This window comes from Callithrix jacchus, chromosome 12 (genome assembly GCF_049354715.1).
Source record: "Callithrix jacchus isolate 240 chromosome 12, calJac240_pri, whole genome shotgun sequence".
Classification (NCBI taxonomy): domain Eukaryota; kingdom Metazoa; phylum Chordata; class Mammalia; order Primates; family Cebidae; genus Callithrix; species Callithrix jacchus.
The window spans coordinates 44,357,427-44,383,165 of NC_133513.1; the positions used below are offsets into that span (position 1 = coordinate 44,357,427).

The 25,739-nt window shown below is 38.4% G+C and overlaps 1 protein-coding gene across 8 annotated transcripts in view; it reads left to right on the plus strand.

Moving 5' to 3' along the window:
• GRID1 (glutamate ionotropic receptor delta type subunit 1) overlaps positions 1–25,739 on the plus strand; it is an 806,979-nt gene that overhangs the window by 666,502 nt on the left and 114,738 nt on the right. For all 8 annotated transcript variants that reach the window (XM_078345425.1, XM_035267800.3, XM_035267801.3 and 5 more), the window contains 2 exons: positions 6,272–6,596; positions 7,790–7,928. In XM_078345425.1, coding sequence (XP_078201551.1) covers positions 6,272–6,596; positions 7,790–7,928 — 464 coding nt within the window. The remainder of the gene's footprint in view (positions 1–6,271; positions 6,597–7,789; positions 7,929–25,739) is intronic.

Sequence of the window (25,739 nt, forward strand, 5' to 3'; positions counted from 1 at the left end):
TTAGCATCTTACATGTCACCATCACTAGCCCACTGCATGACCACAACATGTTGTCCTTCCGACTCCTTTGAACCTTTACTCTTAAAACACATGCCCTTTGCTTTTTCAATCTGTAAAGGCCAACACTAGGCTTGCCATTCCTCCAATTTGTATTAGTCTCATTTTTAAAAAGCTTTATTGTGGTAAAATTCACGTACTATAAAATTTACCCATTTTAGATACACAATTCAGTGATTGTTAGCAAAGGTACTGGTTGTGCAAACTTCTTTATCATCTAGTTTTAGAATACTTCCATCACCCCATTGAGATCTCTCTTGTTTTATTTTATTTTTTTTTTGAGGTCATAGTTTTTAAGTTTTTTTTAATTGCATTTTAGGTTTTGGGGTACATGTGCAGAACGTGCAAGACAGTTGCATAGGTACACACATGGCGGTGTGTTCTGCTGCCTTCCTCCCCTTCACCCACATTTGGCATTTCTCCCCCGGCTATCCCTCCCCAGCTCCCCCACTGTTGTCCCTCCTCTATTCCCCCCAATAGACCCCAGTGTGTAGTACTCCCTTCTCTATGTCCATGTGTTCTCATTTTTCCTCACCTGCCTATGAGTGAGAATATGCGGTATTTCATTTTCTGTTCTTGTGTCAGTTTGCTGAGAATGATGTTCTCCAGTTTCAACCATGTCCCTACAAAGGACGCGAACTCATTTTTGATTGCTGCATAATATTTCATGGTGTATATGTGCCACATTTTCCCAGTCCAGTCTATCATCAATGGGCATTTGGGTTGGTTCCAGGTCTTTGCTATTGTAAACAGTGCTGCAATGAACATTCATGTGCATGTGTCCTTATAGTAGAACGATTTATAGTCCTTTGGATATATACCCAAATGGGATTATATACAAATTTGATTATATCCAAATTTGGATTTGACTCAGCAATCCTATTTTGGGAGTCAAATGGAATTTCTGTTTCTAAGGCCTTGAGGAATTGCCACACTGTCTTCCACAATGGTTGAACTAATTTACACTCCCACCAACAGTGTAAAAGTGTTCCTATTTCTCCACATCCTCTCCAGCATCTGTTGTCTCCAGATTTTTTAATGATCGCCATTCTAACTGGCGTGAGATGGTATCTCAATGTGGTTTTGATTTGCATCGCTCTAATGACCAGTGATGATGAGCATTTTTTCATATGTTTGTTGGCCTCATGTATGTCTTCTTTTGTAAAGTGTCTGTTCATATCCTTTGTCTGTTTTTGAATGGGCTTGTTTGTTTTTTTTCCTGTAAATCTGTTTGAGTTCTTTGTAAATTCTGGATATCAGCTCTTGCCAGATGGGTAAACTGCAAAATGGTTTTCCCATTCTGTTGGTTGCCGATTCACTCTAGTGACTGTTTCTTTTGCTGTGTAGAAGCTGTGGAGTTTGATTAGGTCCCATTTCTTTATTTTGGCTTTTGCTGCCAATGCTTTTGATGTTTCAGTCATGAAGTCCTTGCCTACTCCTATGTCCTGAATGGTTTTGCCTAGATTTTCTTCTAGGGTTTTTATGGTGCCAGGTCTTATGTTTAAGTCTTTAATCCACCTGGAGTTAATTTTAGTGTAAGGTGTCAGGAAGGGGTCCAGTTTCTGCTTTCTGCACATGGCTAGCCAGTTTTCCCAACACCATTTATTAAACAGGGAATCATTTCCTCATTGCTTGTTTTTGTCAGGTTTATCAAAGCTTGTATGGTTGTAGATATGTTGTGTTGCCTCCGATGCCTCTGTTCCATTGGTCTATATCTCTGTTTTGGTACCCGTACCATGCTGTTTTGATTACTGTAGACTTGTAGTATAGTTTGAAGTCTGGTAGTGTGATGCCCCCCACTGTGTTCTTTTTGCTTAGAATTGACTTGGCTATGCGGGCTCTCTTTTGGTTCCGTATGAAGTTCATGGTGGTTTTTTCCAGTTCTGTGAAGAAAGTCAATGGTAGCTTGATGGGGATAGCGTTGATTCTGTAAATTACTTTGGGCAGTATAGCCATTTTCATGATATTAATTCTTCCTAACTATGAACATGGAATGTTTCTCCATCTGTTTGTATCCTCTCTTATTTCATTGAGCAGTGATTTATAGTTTTCCTTGAAGAGGTCCATTACATTCCTTGTTAGTTGTATTCCTAGGTATTTTATTCTCTTTGTAGCAATTGTGAATGGCAGTTTGTTCTTGATTTGGCTCTCTTTAAGTCTGTTATTGGTGTATAGGAATGCTTGAGATTTTTGCACATTTATTTTATATCCTGAGACTTTGCTCAACTTGCTTATCAGTTTCAGGAGGTTTTGGGCTGAGGCAATGGGGTCTTCTAGTTATACCATCATGTCGTCTGCAAATAGAGACATTTTAGCTTCCACCTTTCCTATTCGAATATTCCTTATTTCTTTTTCTTGCCTGATTGCTCTGGCTAGAACTTCCAGTACTATATTGAATAGGAGTGGTGAGAGAGGGCATCCTTGTCTAGTGCCGGATTTCAAAGGGAATGCTTCCAGTTTTTGCCCATTCAGTATGATATTGGCTGTTGGTTTGTTGTAAATAGCTTTTATTACTTTGAGATATGTTCCATCGATACCGAGGTTATTGAGGGTTTTTAGCATAAAGGGCTGTTGACTTTTGTCGAAGGTCTTCTCTGCATCAATTGAGATAATCATCTGGTTTTTGTTTTTGGTTCTGTTTATGTGGTGAATTACGTTTATAGACTTGCGTATGTAGAACCAGCCTTGCATCCCCGGGATGAATCCTACTTGATCATGATGGATAAGTTTTTTGATGTGCTGTTGCAATCAGCTTGCCAATATTTTATTGAAGATTTTTGCATCTATGTTAATCATCGATATTGGCCTGAAGTTTTATTTTCTTGTTGAGTCTCTGCCGGGTTTTGGTATCAGCATGATGTTGGTCTCATAAAATGATTTGGGAAGGATTCCCTCTTTTTGGATTATTTGGAAGTTTCAGAAGGAATGGTACCAGCTCCTCTTTGTGTGTCTGGTAGAATTCGGCTGTGAACCCATCTGGACCTGGGCTTTTTTTGTGTGGTAGACTCTTAATTGCTACCTCGACTTCAGACCTTGTTACTGGTCTATTCATAGTTTCAACTTCCTCCTGGTTTAGGCTTGGGAGGACACAGATGTTCAGGAATTTGTCCATTTCTTCCAGGTTTACTAGTTTATGTGCATAGAGTTGTTTGTAATATTCTCTGATGATGGTTTGAATTTCTGTGGAATCTGTGGTGATTTCCCCTTTATTGTTTTTTATTGCATCTATTTGGTTGTTCTCTTTTCTTTTTTATCAGTTTGGCTAGTGGTCTGCCTATTTTGTTGATCTTTTCAAGAAACCAGCTCTTGGATTTGTTGATTTTTTGAAGGGTTTTTCGTGTCTCTATCTCCTTCAGTTCTACTCTGATCTTAGTTATTTCTTGTCTTCTGGTAGGTTTTGAGTTTTTTTGATCTTGGTCCTCTAGCTCTTTCAATTTTGACGATAGGGTGTCAACTTTGGATCTCTCCATTCTTCTCATATGGGCACTTATTGCTATATATTTTCCTCTAGAGACTGCTTTAAATGTGTCCCAGAGATTCTGGTATGTTGTGTCTTCATTCTCGTTGGTTTCAAAGAACTTCTTTATTTCTGCCCTCATTTCCTTGTTTATCCAGTCAACATTCAAGAGCCAGTTGTTCAGTTTCCATGAAGCTGTGCTGTTCTGGGTTGGTTTCTGAATTCTGAGTTCTATCTTGATTGCACTATGGTCTGAGAGACTGTTTGTTATGATTTCAGTTGTTTTGCATTTGCTGAGGGGTGCTTTACTTCCTATTATGTGGTCAATTTTAGAGTAGGTATGATGTGGTGCTGAAAAGAATGTATGTTCTGTGGATTTGGGGTGGAGAGTTCTGTAAATGTCTATCAGGTTTGCTTGTTCCAGGTCTGAGTTCAAGCCCTGGATATCCTTGTTAATTTTCTGTCGGGTTGATCTGTCTAATATTGACAGTGGAGTGTTAAAGTCTCCCACTATTATTGTGTGGGAGTCTAAGTCTCATTGTAAGTCATTAAGAACTTGCCTTATATATATGGGTGCTCCTGTATTGGGTCCATATATATTTAGGATTGTTAGCTCTTCTTGTTGTATCTATCCTTTTACCATTATGTAATGACCTTCTTTGTCCCTTTCATACCTTATAGTTAATGCCATTCCCACCCCCAGCCCTAGGCAACCATTAATATACTTTCTATCTCATAGAGTTGCTCCAGTGAACATTTTGTATAAATGGAGTCATACAAGATGTGGTCTTTTTTGTCTGATTCTTTCCATGTAGTGTGTGTATTTGAGGTCCATCCTTCTCTGCAGCTTCTGTACCTTTCTGATACTGCGTCCTCCTTGGGTGTTCAGACAAACTCCTGCTCCCCTCATCCCTGTGACTCCCTCTGTTCTTGATTTTTTGTTGTACCCTAAGCCTGAATTGATTCTATTATCTATCTTCTTAAATCCAGGTTGCTGCACTCAATTAGAGAAGAAAATTGCAAATCTGTCCAGATTTCTGTGGAAACCCTGCGTGGTCTCCAAAATCAGCTGGGCCTTTCAGTACTGCCAGAATCTTTTAACTTGTCTTTTGTTGGGATCCTTGGATGTGTCTCTTGGAGACTGTTTGAAAAGTCTACCTTTCTTCTTGAGCTACCTAAGAATCCTTCCCAACTAAAAAATGATTGCCCTTCTATATGGGGGAAATAAACTGAGACTTTGGGACATAAAATTGTGCTTCTAATTCTTATGAAATTTACATCTGCAGGCACCTGTTATCTCCCACAGAGGGGAGTGTCCCGTGTCCCCTGTCAGTCTCTGCCACTGTCGTAGGTCAGCCCCTTCACCTGTGTCATGAGTTGATTCCTTTATGCCTTCTTTGAACCTTGCTTCATAAATTAGTTTCTCTTCATTCTGTGTTGTAAGCCTATCCTGCTCCACTAAATCTCTTTTTAAGCTCTTAAATATGCTCCGAACTTTCCTAATTCTAAAAATTGTCCTTAGATGTCAGGGTTTGTAGAAGAGAGGCAAGAACCAGAGATGCAGTGGCACAAGTGTAAGAGGAGAGTGTTGATAAGGTCACCTCCACATTTTCTGTCTTTACTCAAGATATAGTATTAGATTTCAGTTCAGGACATCAGTATATCTGTCCATAGCCCATACATTAAACCTTAAAAAACTTCTTCCATGTGTGTTTCCCCAATTTGAGCATGGCGGTTGGATCAGTTGTCACTATTGGTCATTCTAAAAGAGACTGGTTCATCTGATGCCTCTCACTTGGAGGTCCAAGAGCCAAGATCACGACGACTGCCTTTCAGTGCTCTTGGGACTAAAGGAGGACTCTAGGCCCCATTATCACCTGGCATCCACCCATCCAGACACGAAGTTCATAATCACCCCAACCTTGGCAGGTTCATTCTCACAGTCTGGATCCATCTTAATAGGATCTCTGTCTGTTTTTAAAATGAAGTTCATCTTGGAAGACAAACATCTTGGAAGGTAATCTTGAGGTCACAGTAGGGCATGTCCAGAGAGATTCTTCACACCATGGCTTTACCATGGAAGAATCAACCTGTGGGTCTGCAAGCCATGAATTAAGGGTGGTAAAAGACAGAAATAAGTAGATGACCCTTTATTTGTTCAGTGTTTTACTCTCTGGCATAAAGTCTACATATAAAACGCTCAGTGGCCAATATGTTAATAAGGTCTAACATAGTTGTCAAACTTACCCTGTAACTTCTGAAGTGTTTTAGAAAGGAGAGAGATCAATGTGAGATAATAGCATCTGGAGAGGTGTGATGAAGAAATGGAGTGTGCCTGTGGTCTTAATATGCAGGGAGGATGCAGACAGGCCTAAAGAAGATAGAAGGGGCTTCTTGGTGGTGGGTAGAGGGAAACAGGGAAAAGAAAATGAAGAGCTGAAGTTTGGTAGAGGAATAGCAAAGTGAAGAAAATCTATAATTCATAGAGAAATGAAGATGCTTTACTCAACTCTTTTCTGTAGAAGAGGTTTCCCGAAGTTTTTAGAAAAGAGAAACTTGTAAGGTGAAGGAAATAGTAACAGACGATTTAATGTTGGATTTTCCTTACAATATTCAGACTCTCAGGGTGTCAGCCCTCAAATTCATTCCTCTGAATCAAGCAACTCAAAGGGCAGAGGGTGGACTGGACCTTGACCCAGGGCAGAACCCAGCAGTAAGCTGAGGACTGCCATCTGATGAGATGGCTTTGCCTTTCAGAGAGCAGATTTGGCCATCTCTGCCATCACCATCACCCCAGAGAGGGAGAACGTTGTGGACTTCAGCAAGCGGTATATGGACTATTCGGTCGGGATTCTCATTAAGAAGCCTGAGGAGAAAATCAGCATCTTCTCCCTCTTTGCCCCATTTGATTTCGCTGTGTGGGCCTGCATTGCAGCAGCTATCCCTGTGGTTGGGGTGCTGATATTTGTGTTGAACAGGATACAGGCTGTGAGGGCTCAGAGTGCTGCCCAGCCCAGGCCGTCAGCTTCTGCCACCCTGCACAGCGCCATCTGGATTGTCTACGGAGCCTTCGTACAGCAAGGTACCTTTCTGGTTTCCTGATCCTTGAATAGCTCTAGGGGCCTAGAAGAACTTATTCACTGGCCAAGTTCTCAGGTGCATTTTACCAAAGTCATTTCAAATACAGTTTTACTTATCTCTAGGACAGTACAAATATCGTGTTGCACCCAATTTCCCTGATTAATATCGGAGAGAAATTAAATGAAACAACAATAAGGAACTCAACTTCAATTCCTGATGCTCCACTTTAGACAAAATTAACTTTGGAGTTCTGCTTTGCACTTTTCTCCCTTCCCACATTAGAGCAATTGCTATGCACATGAAGTTGTCAAATGAAACTGTGGATTTTGCTTAAATTTGATTACTTAATAGGGAAAAATTTCAATTGTGTTGAAATCATTTAAGCAGTACTCCAGCCATTCTTGAGGTACAGATTCTCCTACCTCTGAGAGGTCTGGATGGTACTTCTATCCAGTAGTGAGTTATAGGATTGGGCCATTTTCACTGGAGCAACAAACTGTAAAACTTCTAATGTGAGTCTTGATCCTGTTTGTACCATGGCAAATGCTTTGTGAGGTTATGTAAGGAGAATAAGCAGTGAGAAGCTGTCTTCTCCTGACACTTTAGAGGCCAAGGAGAAATAATTGGCCTCAAAGAGGCTAAACTTCTAGTGAAAAGTTTTATGCCATGATTTATGAGTATTCTAGGGGAAAAAAGCCATTTACTGAGGGCTGAATATTAATAAAAGTGATATGGAATATCTCATTTCTCTGGTTTAAAAGAAAGCCAGGGAAACCTTCATGTAGGAGTTATTTCTATATTTGCAGAATTTCAGAGTCTGCTGTATATGAATTTGAAATTGGAAAGGGATCTTACATAAGGCTGCATCCCTAGAAGTTCTTGCTACTGTAAGGTAGAATCTCCTAACTGAAAGATTTTGATATTCAGACCCCACCCTTAGTGTTTTGACAAACTTCACACCACTAGAAGCCCAATCCTAACTTTTCCATATTTTGTGGTCCTCTGCCCCTGTGCAAGATCCATGGTTTTAGAATCCTATCCCAGAATTGGCACAGACCAAGCTGGCGGTCACTTCCCTGGTTCCCAGCCCATCCCCAGTGGTGGCCTCTGTCTGGCTGCAGGGCAGAGCACCTCCCTGGGCACAGGAGGGAGAACAGAAGCCACCAGTCAATTCATTTTGTCTTCCTCCTGCAGGTGGCGAATCTTCTGTGAACTCTGTGGCCATGCGCATTGTGATGGGCAGCTGGTGGCTCTTCACGCTCATCGTGTGCTCCTCCTACACGGCCAACCTTGCTGCCTTCCTCACAGTGTCCAGGATGGACAATCCCATAAGGTAAGCCTATTCCTCCTTGATCTGGAGCCAACATCTCAGAGATGTTTTAAAGAGGATGTAAACCTGTCCAGGGCAGCCTGGTATGATGGAGAGAGCCTGGATCTGCAACCTGATGGTCTTCTGGAATCTTTAGTTCGTGGAGAGGAGCTTTACTCCTGTTGTATTTTATCTCAGGCACAATTACATAAATGAATAAATTCATTAAATAATATTTCCTGAAAATTTAATGCTGGCTACAAAGCTAAGAACTCAGTTAGCAAATTACATTTTCTCAGACATTTAAACATTGATTACAAACTTACTTAATCAAAATTTTATAAATATTTAGTTAAAATTAACTTAAACCAGAAGTCTAATATATGATTTTTCAATCTTCAAACACCTTAAAATGATTTTTTCAAAAATGCCAATTACCACAACTAGAAAATGTATTTCATGCACGTTTATATGATTATAAAATTATTGAAACCAAAGACTAAAAGTGTGTCTTTACTTTTACAAAATGTTAAGATTATGGCATAAAAGAATGAGCTCAATAGAGTGAATAAGTCTTGGAAGTAACTGTATTTTATAATCAGATTCCCAATACAGTGTAAATTACAGAAAAAGAACTTGGACAAAGTGAATTTGGTGTGGATGTGTGGTTGCTGCAGTGGCATGGATCTGTTGTACACTTCATTGGGTACAATATTGGCTTCAGTATTGCCTCTAACTTGATCTCTGATTATGTTTTTTTGAGTCACCGCCTTTAGTAACGTCTCCTTTAATTCATCACACTCACTGTCATCATATTGGTTCTTTTGATCCACGGCTCTTAATCAAGCCTCAACCAGCCTCTATGGCTCCTACTGGCTACTGAAAAGAGTTTAAACTCCTTGACTAGGATTCAAAATTTAGTATGATATTGTCTAATAGCTTTATTAAATTGACATTTTTATTGAGATAATAATAGATTCATATGTAGTTGTAAGAAGTAATGCAGAGAGATCTCCTAGGATCCTTTAACCAGTTTTCGCAATGGTAGCATTCTGCAAAAGTTTAATATCATATCAAAACTAGAGTATTGACAGTGATACAGCTGGCTGATTTTATTCACATTTCCCCTCAGTACTCATCTTTCTGTGTGTATGTCCATATATACGTGTGCATTAGGTTCTATAATATTTTATCACGTGTAAACTTGTATATCTGCACCAGAGTAAGGATACTGAACAGATCCATCACCACAAGGATTCTTTGTGTTGTCCTCTTATAACCACCCAACTTCTTTCACATCTCTTCGCCTGCCACTCTGTCCCCAACACTGGCAACCATTAATTGTACTCCATCTCTGAAATGTTGTCATTTCAGTGTTTGGTATAAATGAAAAAATGCCATTTGGCTTTGGCTTTTCATGCAATGTAACTCCTTAGAGACTTATGCACGTTTTTGTGTATATTAGTAGTTTGCTGCTTTGATTATTGAGTAATAGCATTTATACCACAGTTTGTCTAACCATTACCACATTGGAGGACATCTGGGTTGTTTCCAGTTCTTGGCAATTATGAAGAAAGCAGCCATGAACATTTGCGTGCAGGTTTTTGTATGAACATGAGTTTTCACTTACATGTGATAAACACCCAAGAGTGCAATCACAGGGTCATATGGCAAGTTCATGTTGGGTATTGCAATAAAGTATCAAACTGCTTTCCAGAGCATCTGCGCCATTTTATATTTCTGCCAGTGACCTAAGAATAATCCAGTTTCTCTGCATCTTCCCTGACATTTGGTGTTGCCATTATTTTTCATTTTACCATTCTGATAGGTGTGGAGTCTACCTCATTGTGGTTTTATTTTGTATTTTCTTAATGACTAATGATGTTGCATACCTTTTTATGCACTTATTTGCTGTGTATAGATCCCCTTCAGTAAAATATCTGTTTTTATCATTTCTAAATGGATTGCCTGCTACTTTTGAGTTTTGAAAGTTCTTTCTATATTTTAGATACTGGTTCTTTGTCAGATGTGCGGTCAGCAAATATATACTTCTACTCTGTAGATTATCTTTTCACCATGAAAAGGTTTTACTTTTGATGAGGTTCAATTTAGAAAATAATTTATTTCATGAATCATGCTTTTGGTGTCATTTCCTAGCCTGAGACCTGAAGATTTTCTACTTTTATTTTTTGCTGAAAATATTTGCATTTTACATTTCAGTCAACTATCAATTTTGAGTTAATTTTATAAAGTTTGAGGTTTAGGTTGAGGGTTTTTGGGGATTTTTTTTTGTTCTGTTTTGGTCTATGGATGCCCAATAGCTTTAATACTATCTGTTGAAAAGGCTATTCTTCCTCCATGGAATTATTTTTGTATTTTGTGAGAAAACAGGCATATTTGTATGTATGTGAATTTTCTATTCTGTCCCATTGTTATATGTGATTGTCCCTTTGCCAACACTATCATGATTACAGCAACTATAGCGTAAACTTTACTGTTGGGTAGAGTGATTCCCCCCATTTTAATCTTTTTTTGTTAGGAATATTTTAGTTATCTTAGGACCTGCATCTATACATATACATTTTTTCTTATTTGTATTTTTTATTATTTTCAGATTATCAGCTAAGGGATTTCAGAATTATACTCACAGCAAATTGACTAATTGAAAAATTAACAGTATAACAATTAAAATTTTCCATTTAATAATTAATAAATGATAAAGCATCAGTGAATCTAATAGTAGATTGAGTTTGACCCCAACTCAACAAGTAGTTGACTAAATATTTTCCTCAAAAGATTGGTAAAGCAAGTAGCAATTTACTATTGTGTTGATCTTTTGCTAAGTTTACTGATTTTTTTCTTTTTTGACAAAAGTTTACAGCATGAAACATGATGTTTTAATGTAAACAGGGTCTTTCACTGAGAAAATGTTTTAATTTTAATAAGGTCAAATTTAGAAATGTATTCTTTCATAAATCATTCTTTTGATGTTAAGTCTTTGTCTATCCAGAGACCTTAAGATTTTCTCCTGTTCAAAAATTTCTATCATTTTAATGTTTTCACATTTTACATTTCATTCCACGATCAATTTTGAGTGAATTTCTGTATGAAGTTTGAGGTATAGGCAGTGGTCTTTTTTTCAGTGTGTGGATACTGATATGGTTTGGCTGTGCCCCACCCAAATCTCAACTTGAATTGTATTTCCCAGAATTGCTACATGTTGTGAGAGGGACTCAGGGAGAGGTAATTAAATCATAGGGGCCCATCTTTCTGGAGCAGTCTCATGAGATCTGATAGGTTTATCAGGGGTTTCCGCTTTTGCTTATTCCTCATTTTCTCTTGCCACCATCACGTAAGAAGAGTCTTTCACCTGCGACCATGATTCTGAGGCCTCACCAGCCATGTGAAACTGTTAAGTCCAATTAAAACTTCTTTTTTGCTCCCAGTTTCTGCTATGTCTTTATCAGCAATGTGAAAATGAACTAATATAGTAAATTGGTACTGGGAGTGGGGCATTACTGAGAAGATACCCCAAAATATAGAAGTGACTTTGGAATTGGGTAACAGGCAGAAGCTGGAACAGTTTGGAGGGCTTGGAAGAAGACAGGAAAATGTGCGAAAGTTTGAAACCTCCTAGAGACTTGTTGAATGGCTTTGACAAAAATGCTGGTAGTAAAATGAACAATAAGGTCCAGACTGAGGTGGTCTCAGGTGGATATGAGGAATTTTTCAGAAACTGGAGCAAAGGTGACTCTTGTTATGTTTGAACAATGACACTAGAGGCATTTTGCCCCTGCCCTAGAGATTTGTGAAACTTCGAACTTGAGAAAGATGATTTAGGGTATCTGGTGGAAGAAATTTCTAAGCAGCAAAGCATTCAAAAGGTGACTTGGGTGCCATTAAAAGCATTCCATTTTAAAAGGGAAACAGCATAAAAGTTCAGAAAAATGTGCAGCTTGACGATGCAGTAGAAAAGAAAAAGCTATTTTTTTTTTTTTGAGGAGAAATTCAAGCCAGCTGCAGAAATTTGCATAAGTAGTAAGGAGCCTAATGGTAATCCCCAAGAGCATGGGGAAAATGTGTCCAGGCTATGTCAGAGACCTTCATGGTAGTCCCTTCCATCACAGGCCCAGAGGCCCAAGAGCAAAATATGGTGTTGTGAGCTGGTTCCAGGGTCCTCATGCTGTGTGCAGCCTGGGGACTTGGTGCCCTCTGTCTCAGCTGCTCCAGCTATGGCTGAAAGGGGCCAATGTAGGGCTCAGGCTGTAGCTTCAGAGGGTGGAAGCCCCAAGCCTTGGCAGCTTTCACGTGGTGTTGAACCTACACGTGCACAGAAGTCAAGAATTGAGGTTTGGGAACCTCTGCCTAGGTTTTAGAAGATGTATACAAATGCCTGGATGCCCAGGCAAAAGTTTGCTGCAGGGCCAAGCCCTCATGGAAAACCTCTGCTAGGGCAGTACAGAAGGAAAATGTGGGGTTGGCGCTCCCACACAGAGTCCCTACTTGGACACTGCCTAGTGGAGCTGTGAGAAGAGGGCCACCATTCTCCTGACCCCAGAATGGTAGATCCACTGACAGCTTGTATTGTGTGCCTGGAAAAGCCACAGACACTCAATGCCAGCCTGTGAAAGCAGCTGCCAGGGAGACTGTATCCTGCAAAGCCATAGAGGTGGAGTTGCCCAAAACCATAGAAACCTACCTCTTAAATCAGTGTGTCCCAGATGTGAGACCTGGAGTCAAAGGAGATCATTTTGGAGCTTTAAAATCTAACTGCCCCACTGGATTTCAGACTTGCATAGGCTCTGTAACCCCTTGCAATTTTTCCCATTTGGAAAGGCTGTATTTACCCAATATCTGTATCTCTATTGTAACTAGGAAGTAACTAGATTGCTTTTGATTTTGCAGGCTCATGAGCAGAAGGGACTTGCCTTGTCTCAGATGAGACTTTGGACTGTGGACTTTTGGGTTAATGCTGAAATGAGTTAAGATTCAGGGGACTCTTGGGAAGGCATGATTGCTTTTGAAATGTAAGGACATGAGATTTGGAGGGGCCAGGGTTGGAATGATGTGGTTTGGCTGTGCCTCTACCCAAATCTCAGCTTGAATTGTGTCACCTAAAATTGGTAATTGTATCATGAGGGTCAGCCTTTCCCATGCTGTTCTCGTGATAGTGAATAGTCTCACGAGATCTAATGGGTTTATCAGGCATTTTGGCTTTTGCTTCTCCCTCATTTTCTCTTGCCTACGCCATATAAGAAGAGGCTTTTGCCTCCCACCATGATTCTGAGTCCTCCCAGCCATGTGGAACTCTAAGTCCAATTAAACTTTTTTTGTTTGTTTGTTTCCAGTTTGGGGTATGTCTTTATCAGCAGCATGAAAACAAACTAATACAGATACTTAATTGCTCCAGCACGATTTGCTGAAAAGGCTGTTCTTCTTCCATTGGATGTGCCATTTGCACGTGCACTACAAAATGATTACCGCAATGAAGCTAAGTAACATATCTGTTACCTCACATAGTTATCATTATTTTTTTTGGTGTGTTGAGAATATTTAAGAAAGATCTGCTGTTTCAGCTAATCTCAAATGTATAACACAATTTTATTAACTATAGTCACCATGCTGAACATTAGATCTCCAGATCTTATTCATCATACCTAACTAAAATTCTGTATGCTTTGACCAAGAGCTTAAATTTCCCCCATACTCCAGTCCCTGGTAACCATTCTCTGGCAATCAGTAAACTCTCTGCTTCTATGAGTTTGATTCCACATATAGGTGAAATCATGCAGTATGTGTCTTTCTGTGCCTAGCTTATTTGAGTTAACATAAAGTTTTATTTGAGTTAACATAACATAATATCCTCTAGGTTTGCCCATGTTGTCACAATGGAAATATATTTTATTTATATATTATATTATATATATTAATTGTATCTTATATACCACATATATTTATAAAATATATATAATTACATTGATATACATTATATATGTGTATATATAAAAATATATTACAGTTTCTTTAATTATTTGTGGATAAAAGGTTATGTTGATTCTGGCCGGATGCAGTGGCTCACGCCTGTAATACAAGAACTTTGGGAGGCTGAGGTAGGTGAATCACCTGAGATCAGGAGTTCAAGACCAGCCTGGCCAACATAGTAAAACCCTGTGTCTACCAAAAATGCAAAAATTAGCCAGGCATGGTGGCAGGTGCCTGTAATCCCAGCTACTTGGGAGGCTGAGGCAGGAGAATCACTTGAACTCAGGACATAGAGATTTCAGTGAGCTGAGATCACGCCACTGTACTCCAGCCTGAGTAACAGAGTGAGATTCCATCTCAAAAAAATATTGTCAATTTTGAATAATCTTGCAATGAACATGTGTAGTGCAGACAGATATCTCTTCAAGATCTGATTTCAACTTCTTTGGCTATGTATTAAGAAGTGGGGTAACTGGATTAATCGTACTTCTACATGTAAGTTTTTTTGTTTTTGTTGAGATGGAGTCTTATTCTGTTGCTGGCGCTGGAGTGCAGTGGCGCAATCTCGGCTCACTGCAACCTCTGCCTCCTGGGTTCAAACAATTCTCTTGCCTCAGCCTATAGAGTAGCTGGAATTACAGGCACCTGCCACCACCTCCAGCTAATTTCTGTATTTTTGGTAGAGATGCGGTTTCACCATGTTGGCCAGGCTGGTCTCAAACTCCTAACGTTGAGATTCGCTTGCCTTAGCCTCCCAAAGTCCTGGGATTACAGGCATGGGCCGCCACACATGGCTCCATATGTAAGTTTTTGAGGAAGCATTGTTTTCTGTAATGTTTTCCATATTCTCATCATCACTTGTTATCTTTTGTCTTTTTTTAAATCATAGTCATTCTAACAGGTGTAAAATGATATCCCATTGTAGTTTTCATTTGTATTTCCCTGATAATTAGTTATGTTGAATATTTTTTCATATATCTTTTAATCATTTATATGTCTTCTTTTGAGAAATGTCTATTCAGGTTCTTTGCCCATTTTTAAATTAAATAGTTTGTTTTGTGGTTACTGAGTTTTTGATTTTCTTATAGATTTTCGATATTAACACATTATTCTCTTCCTCTCATTTTGCAAGTTGTCTCTTCACTTTGTAGATTGTTTACTTTGCTATGTATATGATTTTTAAATTTGGCACAATCTCATTTATCTATTTTTGCTTGTGTTGCCTGTGCTTTTGGGTCACATCCAAAAAATCATCCCCCAGACCTATGTCAAAAAGCTTTTTTCTTCGCAAGTTTTAAAGTTTCAGCTCTTAACATTTAAGTTTTTAATTCATTTTGAGTTTATTTTTGTGCATGGTGTGAAATAAGGGTTTATTTTCATTCTTTTGTGTGTGGACACTCAGTTTCTTCAACACCATTTATTAAAGAGACCGTCTTCCCCATTGTGTGTTCTTTGCAACTTTGTCAAAGATGAATTGACTGTAGATGTGCAAATTTATTTCTGGGCTCTGTTGTCTTCCATTTGTCCATATATCTGTTTTTATGCCAATACCATATTTTTTTATTACTATGACTGTATACTATATTTTGAAATCAGGTAGTGTGATGTTTCCAGATTTGCTTGTCTTGTTTAAGATTGCATGGCAGGCCGGGCGCGGTGGCTCACGCCTGTAATCCCAGCACTTTGGGAGGCCGAGGCGGGTGGATCACGAGGTCAGGAGATCGAGACCATCTTGGTCAACATGGTGAAACCACGTCTCTACTAAAAATACAAAAAATTAGCTGGGCATGGTGGCACATGCCTGTAATCCCAGCTACTCAGGAGGCTGAGGCAGGAGAATTGCCTGAACCCAGGAGGTGGAGGTTGTGGTGAGCCGAGATTGTGCCATTGCACTCCAGCCTGGGTAACAAGAGCAAAACTCCGTCTCAAAAAAAAAAAAAAAAAGATTGCATGGCTATTCAGAGGCCTTTTGTGGTCACATAGGAATTTTACGATTTTTTCTATTTCTGTGAAGAACATCATTAGTATTTTGGTAGGGTTTACAACAAATCTATAGATCACTTTGGATGGTATTAACATATTAATAGTATTAATTTTTCTAATCCATGAACATAGATTTATTTGTGTCTTCAGTTTTTTTCACCAACGTTTTATAGTTTACAACATAGCCTACTATTCCATGGTGTATATGTACCACATTTTCTTTATCTTTTATTTCTTTGTATTGCCTAATTGTTCTGACCATGATTTCCAGTTCTATGTTGAATAGATATGGTGAGAGTGGGCACTCTTGTTTTTTTCCTGATCTTGGAGGAAAAGTTTTTAGCTTTTTACTCTTGAGTATGATGTTAGCTATAGGCTTCATATGTGGCCTTTATGATGTTGGGTTACGTGATGTTTAGTCCTAATATGCTGAAAATTTTTATAATGAAAGATGCTAAATTTTCTCTATTGATTTTTCTACATCTTTTGAGATGAGCATATAATTTTTATCCCTTATTTTGTTAATGTGGTGTATCTAATTTCTCGATTTGTGTGTGTTAAACCATCCTTGCATCCTGGAGATAAGTTCCACTTGATCATGGGATATTATTTTTTAATGTGCTGTTGAATTGGGTTTGTTAGTATTTTCTTGAAGATTTGCACATCTATGCTCATCGGGGTTATTAGCCTGTAGTTTTCTTTTCTTGAAGATTCTTTGTATGGCTTTGACATCAAGGTAATGGTGACCTTGTAAAATGAGTTTTGAAGTGTTCTCTTCAATTTTGGGGAAGACTTGGGAGATTTCTGATTACTGTTTCAATCTCCTTACCCACTGTTAGTATGTTCAGATTTTCTGTTTCTTCAGCACTCAGTCTCACTAGGTTGTATGTTTCTAAAAATTTAGCCATTTTTCCTAAATTATTCAGTTTGTTGTTGCAAAATTGTTTATAGTAGTCTCTTATGACCCTTTCTATTTCTGTGGTATCGGTTGCTTCTTTTTCTTTTATAATTTTATTTATTTGAGAACTCTCACTTTGCTTTTAGTCTAGCTAAAGGTTTTTAAATTTTGTTTATCTTTCCAAAAAAGCCAATCTTAGTTTCATTTATCTTTTGTAGTGTCCTTCTGGTCTCTGTTTTATTTATTTATTTTTGCTCTGATCTTCATTATTTTCTTCTCTCTGCTAACTTTGGGCTGAGTTAGTTCTTCTTATTTGTAGTTCCTTGAGGTATAAAGTTAGAATATTTAAAAATTTTTAATACACCCTGACCCCAATTATTTCATAAAACTGTTTGATGTGCTCTTTTTAAAGAGGTAATTTTAATACTTTTAATTTATTCAGTAAATAGTCTTCAGTAGATAGTTTTAAATTTGTTATTGTTTTTTACTTATTGAATAAATTTCACAAGTTTTCTTTTTTCCTTTTTTTCTTTTTTATTGCATTTTAGGTTTTGGGGTACATGTGCAGAACGTGCAAAATAGTTGCATAGGTATACACATGGCAGTGTGTTTTGCTGCCTTCCTGCCCCTCACCCACATTTGGCATTTCTCCCCAGGCTATTGCTCCCCAGCTCCCCCCAGCCCTGCCGTCCTTCCCCATTCCCCCCAATACACCTCGATGTGTAGTGCTCCCTTCCCTGTGTCCATGTGTTCTCATTTTTCATCACCCGCCTATGAGTGAGAATATGTGGTATTTCATTTTCAGTTCTTGTATCAGTTTGCTGAGAATGATGTTCTCCAGTTTCATCCATGTCCTTACAAAGGACACGAACTCCTCATTTTTGATTGCTGCATAGTATTCCATGGTGTATATGTGCCACATTTTCCCAATCCAGTCTATCATTGATGGGCATCTGGGTTGGTTCCAGGTCTTTGCTATTGTAAACAGTGCTGCAATGAACATTCGTGTGCATGTGTCCTTATAGTAGAATGATTTATAGTCCTTTGGATATATACCCAGTAATGGGATTGCTGGGTCAAATGGAATTTCTATTTCTAAGGTCTTGAGGAATCACCACACTGTCTTCCACAGTGGTTGAACTAATTTACACTCCCACCAACAGTGTAAAAGTGTTCCTATTTCTCCACATCCTCTCCAGCATCTGTTGTCTCCAGATTTTTTAATGATCACCATTCTAACTGGCGTGAGATGGTATCTCAATGTGGTTTTGATTTGCATCTCTCTAATGACCAGTGATGATGAGCATTTTTTCGTAGGTTTGTTGGTCTCATGTATGTCTTCTTTTGTAAAGTGTCTGTTCATATCCTTTGCCCATTTTTGAATGGGCTTGTTTGTTTTTTTCCTGTAAATCTGTTTGAGTTCTTTGTAAATTCTGGATATCAGCCCTTGCCAGATGGGTAAACTGCAAAATTTTTTTCCCATTCAGTTGGTTGCCGATTCACTCTAGTGACTGTTTCTTTTGCCGTGCAGAAGCTGTGGAGTTTCATTAGGCCCAATTTGTTTATTTTGGCTTTTGTTGCAAATGCTTTTGGTGTTTTGGTCATGAAGTCCTTGCCTACTCCCATGTCCTGAATGGTTTTGCCTAGATTTTCTTCTAGGGTTTTTATGGTGCCAGGTCTTATTAAACATAAGTCTTTAATTCATCTGGAGTTAATTTTAGTGTAAGGTGTCAGGAAGGGGTCCAGTTTCTGCTTTCTGCACATGGCTAGCCAGTTTTCCCAACACCATTTATTATACAGGGAATCCTTTCCCCATTGCTTGTTTTTGTCAGGTTTATCCAAGATTATATGGTAGTAGATATGTTGTGTTGCCTCCGATGCCTCCATTCTGTTCCATTGGTCTATATCTCTGTTTTGGTACCAGTCCCATGCTGTTTTGATTACTATAGCCTTGTAGTATAGTTTGAAGTGCGGTAGTGTGATGCCTCCTGCTGTGTTCTTTTTGCTTAGAATTGACTTGGCTATGCGGACTCTCTTTTGGTTCCATATGAAGTTCATGGTGGATTTTTCCAGTTCTGTGAAGAAAGCCAATAATAGCTTGATGGAGATAGCATTGATTCTGTAAATTACTTTGGGCAGTATAGCCATTTTCACGATAGTGATTCTTCCTAACCATGAACATGGAATGTTTCTCCTTCTGTTCGTGTCCTCTCTTATTTCATTGAGCAGTGGTTTCTTTTTCTTTTCTGATTGCTCTGGCTAGAACTTCCAGTACTATATTGAATAGGAGTGGTGAGAGAGGGCATCCTTGTCTAGTGCCGGATTTCAAAGGGAATGCTTCCAGTTTTTGCCCATTCAGTATGATATTGACTGTTGGTTTGTTGTAAATAGCTTTTATTACTTTGAGATACGTTCCATCGATACCGAGTTTATTGAGGGCTTTTAGCATAAAGGGCTGTTGAATTTTGTCGAAGGCCTTCTCTGTGTCAATTGAGATAATCATGTGGTTTTTGTTTTTGGTTCTGTTTATGTGGTTTATTATGTTTATAGACTTGTGTATGTTGGACCAGCCTTGCATCCCCAGGATGAATCCTACTTGATCATGATGGGTAAGTTTTTTGATGTGCTGTTGCAGTCGGTTTGCCAGTATTTGATTGAAGAATTTTGCATCTATGTTCATCCTGGATATTGGCCTGAAGTTTTCTTTTCTTGTTGAGTCTCTGCCGGGTTTTGGTATCAGGATGATGTTGGTCTCATAAAATGATTTGGGAAGGGTTCCCTCTTTTTGGATTCTTTGGAATAGTTTCAGAAGGAATGGTGCCAGCTCCTCTTTGTGTGTCTGGTAGAATTCGGCTGTGAACCCATCTGGACCTGGGCTATTTTTGTGTGGTAGGCTCTTAATTGCTACCTCGACTTCAGACCTTGTTATTGGTCTGTTCAGTTTCGGCTTCCTCCCAGTTTAGACTTGGGAGGAGGACACAGATGTCCAGGAATGTATCCATTTCTTCTAGGTTTACTAGTTTATGTGCATAGAGTTGTTTGTAGTATTCTCTGATGATGGTTTGAATTTCTGTGGAATCTGTGGTGATTTCCCCTTTATTGTTTTTTATTGCATCTATTTGGTTGTTCTCTCTTTTCTTTTTTATCAGTCTGGCTAGTGGTCTATTTTGTTGATCTTTTCAAAAAACCAGCTCTTGGATTTATTGATTTTTTGAAGGGTTTTTCATGTCTCTATCTCCTTCAGTTTAGCTCTTATCTTAGTTATTTCTTGTCTTCTGGTAGGTTTTGAGTTTTCTTGATCTTGCTTCTCTAGCTCTTTCAATTTTGATGATAGAATGTCAATTTTGGATCTCTCCACTCTTCTCATATGGGCACTTATTGCTATATATTTTTCTCTAGAGACTGCTTTAAATGTGTCCCAGAGATTCTGGTACGTTGTGTCTTCATTCTCGTTGGTTTCGAAGAACTTCTTTATTTCTGCCTTCATTTCATTGTTTATCCAATCAACATTCAAGAGCCAGTTGTTCAGTTTCCATGAAGCCGAGTGGTTCTGGGTTAGTTTCTGAATTCTGAATTCTAGCTTGATTGCACTATGGTCTGAGAGACTGTTTGTTATGATTTCAGTTGTTTTGCATTTGCTGAGGAGTGCTTTACTTCTAATTATGTGGTCAATTTTAGAGTAGGTTTGATGTGGTGCTGAGAAGAATGTATATTCTGTGGATTTGGGATGGAGAGTTCTGTAAATGTCTATCAGGTTTGCTTGTTCCAGGTCTGAGTTCAATCTCTGGATATCCTTGTTAATTTTCTGTCGGGTTGATCTGTCTAATATTGACAGTGGAGTGTTAAAGTCTCCCACTATTATTGTGTGGGAGTCTAAGTCTCATTGTAAGTCATTAAGAACTTGCCTTACATACCTGGGTGCTCCTGTATTGGGTCCATATATATTTAGGATCGTTAGCTCTTCTTGTTATATCTATCCTTTTACCATTATGTAATGACCTTCTTTGTCTCTTTTGATCTTTGTTGCTGTGAAGTCTATTTTATCAGAGACGAGAATTGCAACTCCTGCTTTTTTTTGCTCTCCATTTGCTTGGTAAATCTTTATCCATCCCTTTCTTTAGAGCCTTTGTGTATCCTTGCATGTGAGATGGGTTTCCTGGATACAGCACACCGATGGGTTTTGGATTTTTATCCAATTTGCCTATCTGTGTCTTTTGATTGGTGCATTTAGCCAGTTTACATTTAGGGTGAGTATTGTTATATGTGAATTTGATACTGCCATTTTGATGCTAGCTGTCTGTTTTGCCCATTAGTTGATGTAGATTCTTCTTTTTGTTGATGCTCTTTAGCATTTGGTATGTTTTTAGAATGGCTGGTACTGGTTGTTCCTTTCTATGTGTAGTACCTCTTTCAAGAGCTCTTGTAAAGCAGGCCTGGTGGTGACAAAATCTCTAAGTACTTGCTTGTTTGCAAAGGATTTTATTTTTCCTTCACTTATAAAACTCAATTTGGCTGGATATGAGATTCTGGGTTGAAAGTTCTTTTCTTTAAGGATGTTGAATATTGGCCCCCACTCTCTTCTTGCTTGTAGAGTTTCTGCCAAGAGATCTGCTGTGAGTCTGATAGGCTTCCCTTTGTGGGTGACCCGACCTTTCTCTCTGGCTGCCCTTAGTATTTTCTCCTTCATTTCAACCCTGGTGAATTTGATGATTATGTGCCTTGGGGTTGCTCTTCTTGTGGAGTATCTTTGTGGTGTTCTCTGTATTTCCTGCATTTGAGTGTTGGCCTGCCTTGCTAGTTGGGGGAAATTTTCCTGGATAATATCCTGAAGAGTATTTTCCAGCTTGAATTCGTTCTCTTCATCACATTCTGGTACACCTATCAAACGGAGGTTAGGTCTCTTCACATAGTCCCACATTTCTTGGAGACTTTGTTCATACCTTTTTGCACTTTTTTCTCTAATCTTGGTTTCTCATTTTATTTCATTGAGTTGATCTTCAACTTCTGATATTCTTTCTTCTGCTTGGTCAATTCGGCTGTTGAAACTTGTGCAAGCTTTGTGAAGTTCTCGTGTTGTGTTTTTCAGCTCCTTCAATTCATTCATATTCCTCTCTAAGTTGTCCATTCTTGTTATCATTTCCTCGAATCCTTTTTCAAATCTTTTTTCAAGGTTCTTAGTTTCTTTGCATTGATTTAGAACATGTTCTTTTAGCTCACAGAAGTTTCTCATTATCCACCTTCTGAAGTCTGATTCCATCATTTCATCACACTCATTCTCTGTCCAGCTTTGTTTTCTTGCTGTTGAGGAGTTTTCGTCCTTTGTAGGAGGCGAGCTGTTTTGTTTTCAGGTGTTTTCCTCCTTTTTGTGCTGGTTTCTTCCCATCTTTGTGGATTTATCCACCTGTCGTCTGAGTAGTGCTGGCTTTTCAATTGGGTCTCTGAGTGTATGCCCAGATTGTTGATGCTAAAGTATTTCTGTTACTTAGTTTTCCTTTTAACAGTCTAGCCCCTCTGCTGTACGACTGCTGAGGTCCACTCCAGTCCCTGCTGCTGTGGGCTCCGCCCTGCTGCTGTGGGCTTCGCCCTGCTGCTGTTGTCTCCACCCTTCTATCCTGGGCTCCACTCTGTTGCCCATGGGCTCTGCCCTGCTGTTGTGGGCTCCACCCTATTGGCGGAATCTCTCTGTTATGGCGGGTTGCCTTGGCAACGGCAGGCTGCGTCAGCAATAGGCATTTACCTCAATAGGGGCGGAATGCCTCGGTAATGGCGGACACCCCTCCCCCACGGAGCTGCACCGTCCTGTATTTAGCTGTGCCCACAGTGAAACTCTCAACCCTGAGCGTTTCAAATTGCCATTTTGTTTGTCCCTGTGGGGATGGGACCTGCCGAGTTTGATCACCTGGCTCCCTGCCTCAGAGCCCTTTCTCCCTCTTTTTTTTTTTTTTTTTTTTAAATTTGAACGGATGACTCTCTTTCAGGTGTTTTAGTCGCCTGCTGGTAGGGCACCAGCTACCAGCTGGTGTGATTTCCCATGCAGGGGCCCACTGCACCGGCTCAAATGTCGCTTCCCGGGAATCTCCTTTTCTGGCTCACTGTCCAAGTCCCGTTTAATCAGATGGATATGCTAATCTGCCCTCCCAAATCTCAGATTGCCGGTTTAACAGGGCACCCAGATCAGCACGTTTTGCGCGGGGTGCCGCTGTGTTGTGGCGCCGGCTGCAACCGCCCAAGCAAGCTGGGAGGGCTGCTCTGGCTTCCTGTGACTCTCCTACACCTGGGAATTTCCCCGTTCTGTGGGCAACAAAGATCCGTCTGGAAATGCAGCTAGGACTCACCCTCTGTGCCTTCAATGAGAGCTGCAATCCCGAGTTGTTCCTACCGTGCCATCTTGGAAAACCCCCCAGTCAAATTTCACAAGTTTTAAGAACAACTTTAGGTATCGCAAGATATTACTAAATTATTTATTTATTCTGTTTTAAATTTTTATTGGTAAAATATACATATCATAAGGTCTATTATTTTAAGAATTTCTAAATGTATAGTTTAGTGGTACTAAGTATATTCACACTGTCACAATCAAGTTTACCATCTATTTCCAGAACACTTCATCTTGCAACACTGATAATCTGTACCTATAAAAGAATAACTAATTTCCCATTTTCTCTGGACCCTAAAAACCACCATTCTATTTTCTGTCTCTTAAAATTTGACTACTCTAGGTACCTCATATTAATAGTGTGTTTTGTATTTTTAGTAGAGACAGGGTTTCACCTTGTTGACCAGGATGGTCTCGATCTCTTGACCTCGTGATCCACCCACCTTGACCTCCCAAAGTGCTGGGCGAAACTCCATCTCAAAAAATATATAAATAAATAAATAATAAAAAATAAAAAACATAAAATAGTATTATAAGGTATTTGTCCTCTTATGATTGGCTTATTTCACTTTCTGGTTATAAGATTCATTCATATTGTAGCTTGTGTAAGAATATCCTTTTTTTTTAAGGCTGAATAATATCACATTGAATGTATATATCATATTTTATTTATTCCTTCATATATCAGTAGAATCTTGGATTGATTTCACATTTTAGTTATTGTAAATACTACTGTCATAAACATGGTTGTACAAATATCTGTTCAATGCCTGCTTTCTTTGATGTATGTACCCCTAAGTAAAATTGCCGGATCATATGGTAATCCTATGTTTAATGTTTTTTGAAGAATCACCATACAGTTTTCTACAGCAGCTGCATTATTTTACATTCCCACCAGCCATGAAAAAGAAATCCAATTTCTCCAAATTGTTACCAACATTTGTTGTTATCTGCTTTTTGTTTGTTTGTTTTTTTTTTTAAAAATAGCCATTTCAATGGATGTGAAGTAGCATCTCATTGTAGTTATGGTTTGCATTTCCACAATTTAAAATGTTGAGCATTTTTATGTGTTTATTGTTAAATTTGTGTATCTCCTTTGGAGAAATGTCTATTCAAGTTCTTTGCCTATTTTTAATGGAATCATTTATGGGTTTTTTTTTGTTATTAAGTTGTAGGGGTTCTTTATACATTCCAGATATTAATCCATTGTCAGATATATGCTTTACAAATAATTTTTCTTTTAGCAGGTTGCCTTTTCACTCTGCTGATAGTGTCTTTTGATGCAGAAAAGTTTATAATTTTGATGAAGTCCAGATTATCCCTTTGTCTCTTGTTGCCTGTGCTTTATGTGTAATATCCATTGCCAAATATAATGTCATAAAGCTTTCATCTTCTATGTTTTCTTCTGAGAGTTTTATAATTTCAGTGTTAAATTTGAATCTTTGAGCCAGTTTAAATTAATTTTTGTGCATGATATAAGGTAAGGGTATTGCTGCATTTTTCTGCATGTAGATATCCAGTTTTGCCATTACCATTTGTTGGAAGACTATGCTTTCCTCATTGAATTATCTTGGCACCCTTGTTGAAAATCATTTGCCCATACACAAGAAGATTTATTTCTGGGATCACTCTTCTATTCCACTAGTCTGTATATACGTCTTTGTGCTAATACTACATTGTTTTGATTATCAAAGCTTTGGATTATATTTGGAAATCAGAAAATGTGAGGCCTTCAACTGTGTTTTTTTTCCATGACTGTTTTTGCTATTTGGGTCTCGTAAAATTTTGTACAAATTTTAGCATTTTTTTATTTCTGCAAAAAAAATTGGAATTTTGTTAGAGATTGCATTGAATTAGTAGATCACTGCGAGCACTATTGCTGTCTTAGCAATATTAAGTCTTCTAATTCATTTGCATAAGGTGTCTATTTATTTGTGTCTTTAATTTTTTTTTAGCAATGTTTTATAGTTTTCAGTGCATACACCTTTTGCCTCCCTGGTTAAGTTTATTCTTAAGTATTTTATTCATGGTTTTATTATAAATGAAATTATTTTTGTAATTTTCTTTTCAGATATTTTATTGTTAATATATAGAAACAAACTGGTTTTTGTGTGTTGATTTTTATCTAGCAACTTTGCTAAATTTATTAGTTTTAACAGTAACGAATAAAGTTAACAGTAACTTTATTAGTTACTGTTAAAACTAATAAATTTTTAGTTTAAACTAAACTAAACTAAACTAATTAGTTTAGTTTAACTAATTAGTTAAAACTAATTTATTAGTTTTGACAGTGTGTGTGTGTAATTTAGTGTTTTTTTAACCTATACAATCATGTTGTTGGAAATACTTTACTTATTTATTTTTAATTTGAATGCTTATTTATTTATTGCCTAATTGCTTGGCTAGGACTTCTAGCACTATGTTGAATAAAAGGGGTAAAAGTAAGCATCTATGTCCTGTTTCTGATCTTACAGGAAAAGCTTTCCATCTTGCATTATTAAGTATGATGTTAACTGTGGGTTTCTCAATATGGCCTTTGTTATATTGAGCTAGTTTCTCTCTCTGCCTAGTTTATTCAGTTTTTTTTTTCTGTGTG